The sequence below is a fragment of the Bison bison genome, unplaced genomic scaffold (assembly GCF_000754665.1).
Source record: "Bison bison bison isolate TAMUID 2011002044 unplaced genomic scaffold, Bison_UMD1.0 scf7180017864338, whole genome shotgun sequence".
Lineage (NCBI taxonomy): Eukaryota > Metazoa > Chordata > Mammalia > Artiodactyla > Bovidae > Bison > Bison bison.
The window spans coordinates 4119339-4123220 of NW_011494910.1; the positions used below are offsets into that span (position 1 = coordinate 4119339).

Genomic DNA, 3882 nt, shown 5'->3' on the forward strand with positions numbered 1-3882 from the left:
CGGGGGTCCAGGGGTGCTCAGGCCCTTGCCCCCTCCCCGTCCCTGACTGCTCTTTGGTTCCCCGGCGGCAGCACCCTGACATGTACGAGCGGGCAGTGCTTCGCAAGCCCCAGCAGAAAGCTTTTGGGGTGACTGTGGATCTTTGGAGCATCGGGGTGACCCTGTACCACGCAGCCACCGGCAGCCTGCCCTTCGTCCCATTTGGCGGGCCCCGGCGCAACAAGGAGATCATGTACGGCGACCCATGGGGACCCACGGGGACCACGTGGCAGGGGGCGGGCCTGGGCATCCCGCTGGTCCCTGCTGGGTCCCCCATTCGGCCTCTGACGGCGGGCCCAGAGGGCCTGGAGTGCACACACAATCCCTTTAGATGCTTGGATGTCGGTCCATCAGACAAGAAGCCACGCCTTGTCCCTGGCTGATGGGAGACCACATCTCAGTCCAGTGCTTCCCTTGAGCCCCACCCCAACCCCACTTGGGCTGACCACATCTCAGCCGAGGTTCCCAAAGCAATCTGTCCAAGGTCACAAAGCCTGCCAGGGCAAAGAACAGGGTGGGGGTAGGAGCAAGAATCCAGCCTCCTGATCCCAGGTCCCTCGGGGTTTCCCGCTGTCTTATCCAGAGGCTGTGGCTGCTCTCACTGAGGGCACCACCAGAGAAAAGAGGTTTCAGGTGGATTTGCAGGAAGGTCGGTGCTCCTTCAGCTCAGGGGTCAAGCCGGGCGGAACCGTGCTAAGTTAGGGAAAGGGGAAGGAGTCTGCCTTGGGTCAGGGCTGGCAGGGTAGCTGGACTTTAGAGGAGGGAAGGGTGGACTGTGGGGTGCAGGGGAGGGGACTGACCAAGCACAGCACGGGCACGTGGGGAAGCCAGGCAGGCACGGATGAGTGGTGAGGGGCTGATGAAACAGACAGAGGAGCCAGCAAGTCTCTGAGCCTCCAGGCCGAGTCTGTCCTCCCTTGGAAGCATCATGGGCTGGGCAGGGGGTCCTGGTGACCTGGTCCTGCCCACCCACCCCAGGTACCGCATCACCACAGAGAAGCCAGCCGGGGCCATTGCGGGCACCCAGAGGCGGGAGAATGGGCCCCTGGAGTGGAGCTACACACTGCCCATCACCTGCCAGCTGTCCATGTGAGTGAGAGCCTGCAGGAGAGGGGATGCGGACCCCAGCCCAGCCCTGGGTCCTCCTCTCAGCAGAGGCCTGGCCCAGCAGGAGCCCCCTTCTCCCTTCCCGGCCCCAGTTTCTCCCCCTGGAGCTGGAAGACCCTTTGGCTTTTCCTCCCCACCCTACCCTGCCACGCCCGCTCAGTCCTGGCTCTCCAGGGCTTTCTCAGTCCACGCCCCCATTTACCTCCTCCTGGAGGTTAAGTCTGGGCCCCCAGCCCCTGACTCTCTCCGTGTCCCGGGGGCAGGGGTCTGCAGAGCCAGCTGGTGCCCATCCTGGCCAACATCCTGGAGGTGGAGCAGGCCAAGTGCTGGGGCTTCGATCAGTTCTTCGCGGAGACCAGCGACATCCTGCAGCGAGGCGTGATCCACGTGTTCTCCCTGCCCCAGGCCGTCCTGCACCGCGTCTACGTCCACGCGCACAACACGTGAGTGGCGCAAGCGCGGGGCCCCTCCTCTCCGTCCCGCCCCCCACGCCCCCCAGCCCCGCCCCGGGCCCAGGGGCCTGTCCCGCCGGGCTCTGTGGGGCGCTCAGATACGGAAGCTTCTGGGTCCAGTCTCAGGTTGGGGAAGTACTAGTTCCATCAAGTTAACCACTGTTCCTTGCTGGGAACTTGAGAGATTCAGCAACCTTTACAAAGCTGACGTGCATTAGAAACCTCTTGAGGGGCGTGTGTGTGTGCAAGCACACACTCACCGCCAGTGCACTCCCCAGTGGACTGCTCGTAGAACCCTTTGTTTCTGGAGCTTGCTTGGGGACTAGGTGAGTCCTACCTAGTCCTGGGTGACCCTAGGGGACAAGGCTCCCTGGGTGCCTCTAGGGAGCGTGGTAGGAGGGGCCGTGAAGGCAGAGTCTGGACACTGGACTTTGTCTCCATCTGCTTCAGGACACCACCTCTACCCTTTGTCTCTCAACCCTGGAGAAGAAAAATCTCCCAGTCCCTCCCTCTGAAAAGCAGAGCCCAAGTCTTAGCTGTGTGTGGGTCACCCTGACGCTGATTCCTGCCTGTTGACACCCCCTCGCCTCCTCCTCTCCTGCCTCTGTTCCTGGTTTTCTAGGATAGCCATCTTCCTGGAGGCCGTGTACGAGCAGACCGGCGTGGCCCCCCAGCACCAGGAGTACCTCTTTGAGGGTCACCTGTGCGTCCTCGAGCCCGGCCTCTCTGCTCAACACATCGCCCACACCACGGCGAGCAGCCCCCTGACCCTGTTCAGCACAGCCGGCGAGCCCCCCAAGGGGCTGGCCTTCAGGGACCGTGAGTAGGGCCATCCAGGCTGGACCTTTTCTCCTCCTCACTTTCTCTTCCAAGGGCCAGAGGCTTATAATCCAGGATATTGGTTCATTTGATTTGTGGGTATGTCTTTGGGCCCCTGGGGTGTGGAGGCATCTCTGGGTTCTAATTCCGTAAACGCCTCTGAAATGCCGTGGGACTCGGGCCGGTGGCTGGACCAACCTGCGTCACGGCATCCAGAGATCTGTGATAGAAACTCCAAGGGAAACAGGGAGGGCTGGATTTCACCTGCTGTCTTCAGTCCATGCCTGACGGGAAACCTCTGAGTTTGTGTTGGAGGCGCAGGGGCCCAAGCTGCTGGAGAGAAGGGCAGGCGGTCAGGGGCCCAGAGCTCTGTTCTGCAAGTTCTAGCAAAAAATCACTCCTCGTTTGAATGATGCCAATTTCTTCCTCCTTCTCAGGGTCCCCAAGGCTGGGAGGGGAATTCACCTTAAAACCCCCGAATGTGAGGAGTGTTAGTCACTCAATTGTGTCCCACTCTTTGGGACCCTGTGGACTGTAGCCCTCCAGGCTCCTCTGTCCATGGAATTCTCCAGGCAAGAATACTGGAATGTGTTGCCATTCCCTTCTCCAGATCTTTCCCACCCAGGGAGTGAACCGGGGTCTCCTGCATTGCAGGTGGATTCTTTACGGTCTGAGCCATCAGGGAAGCCCCAGTTCCTTCAGTCCTGTGGGACTCTGCGACCCCAGGGGCTGGGAGGAGTGGTTTGAGTCTCTTTTCTGCTGCCTTGGCTGTCGTTCTCCAAAGTGGGCACAAGGGGGCAGTGAGGGGCTGCAGTTGTAAAAAAAGCACTGCGACTGCACTTTGCTCATTCGTGTCCAACTTTTGCAACCCCCTGGACTATACAGTCCTTGGATTCTCCAGGCCAGAATACTGGAGTGGGTAGCCTTTCCCTTCTCCAGAGGATCTTCCCAACCTAGAGATTGAACCCACGTCTCCTGCATTGTGGGCAGATTCTTTACCCGCTGAGCCACCAGGGAAACCATAAAGAAGCACACTCAGGGCATTTAAGACTTAGGAGGTGGGGCTCCAGGCAAGCCAGGAAGCTGGAGGCGGCCGATAGGCGGTGCGGGCCGACTGTGAGCTGGGGCTGGGGAAGACGCGCTCAGACCTCGCCCAGGGCCAGACGGGCGTCCCTCCCTGACCTAGTCTTCATCCACAGCCGCTCTGGACGTTCCCAAGTTTGTCCCCAAAGTGGACCTGCAGGCAGATTACAGCACAGCTAAGGTGAGGGGGCGGCCGCCGGCTGGCAGGGAGGAGGGTTCCTGCAGGGGTCAGGGTGCAGGATGTCACCCTGCCCCGCTGTGTGTTTCAGGGCATCTTGGGTGCCGGCTACCAGGCCCTGCGGCTGGCACAGACTCTGCTGCGGGGGCAGGAGCTGACGGTTCGGGGGCTGCACTGGTTCGTGTGAGTGCCCTGAGGGCTGGG

At 61.1% G+C, this 3882-nt stretch overlaps 1 protein-coding gene across 6 annotated transcripts in view; it reads left to right on the plus strand.

The window, feature by feature from the left end:
• IKBKE (inhibitor of kappa light polypeptide gene enhancer in B-cells, kinase epsilon) overlaps window positions 1-3882 on the plus strand; it is a 24868-nt gene that overhangs the window by 6682 nt on the left and 14304 nt on the right. For 5 of the 6 annotated variants that reach the window (XR_826512.1, XR_826513.1, XM_010854197.1 and 2 more), the window contains exons 7-12: window positions 72-232; window positions 1018-1128; window positions 1410-1589; window positions 2221-2417; window positions 3617-3681; window positions 3770-3861. Coding sequence is in view for 4 of the 6 variants with exons in the window: in XM_010854197.1 (XP_010852499.1) it covers window positions 72-232; window positions 1018-1128; window positions 1410-1589; window positions 2221-2417; window positions 3617-3681; window positions 3770-3861 (806 nt within the window). In the remaining 2 variants the exon portion in view is untranslated. The remainder of the gene's footprint in view (window positions 1-71; window positions 233-1017; window positions 1129-1409; window positions 1590-2220; window positions 2418-3616; window positions 3682-3769; window positions 3862-3882) is intronic. The other variant, XM_010854198.1, reaches the window with a different exon arrangement.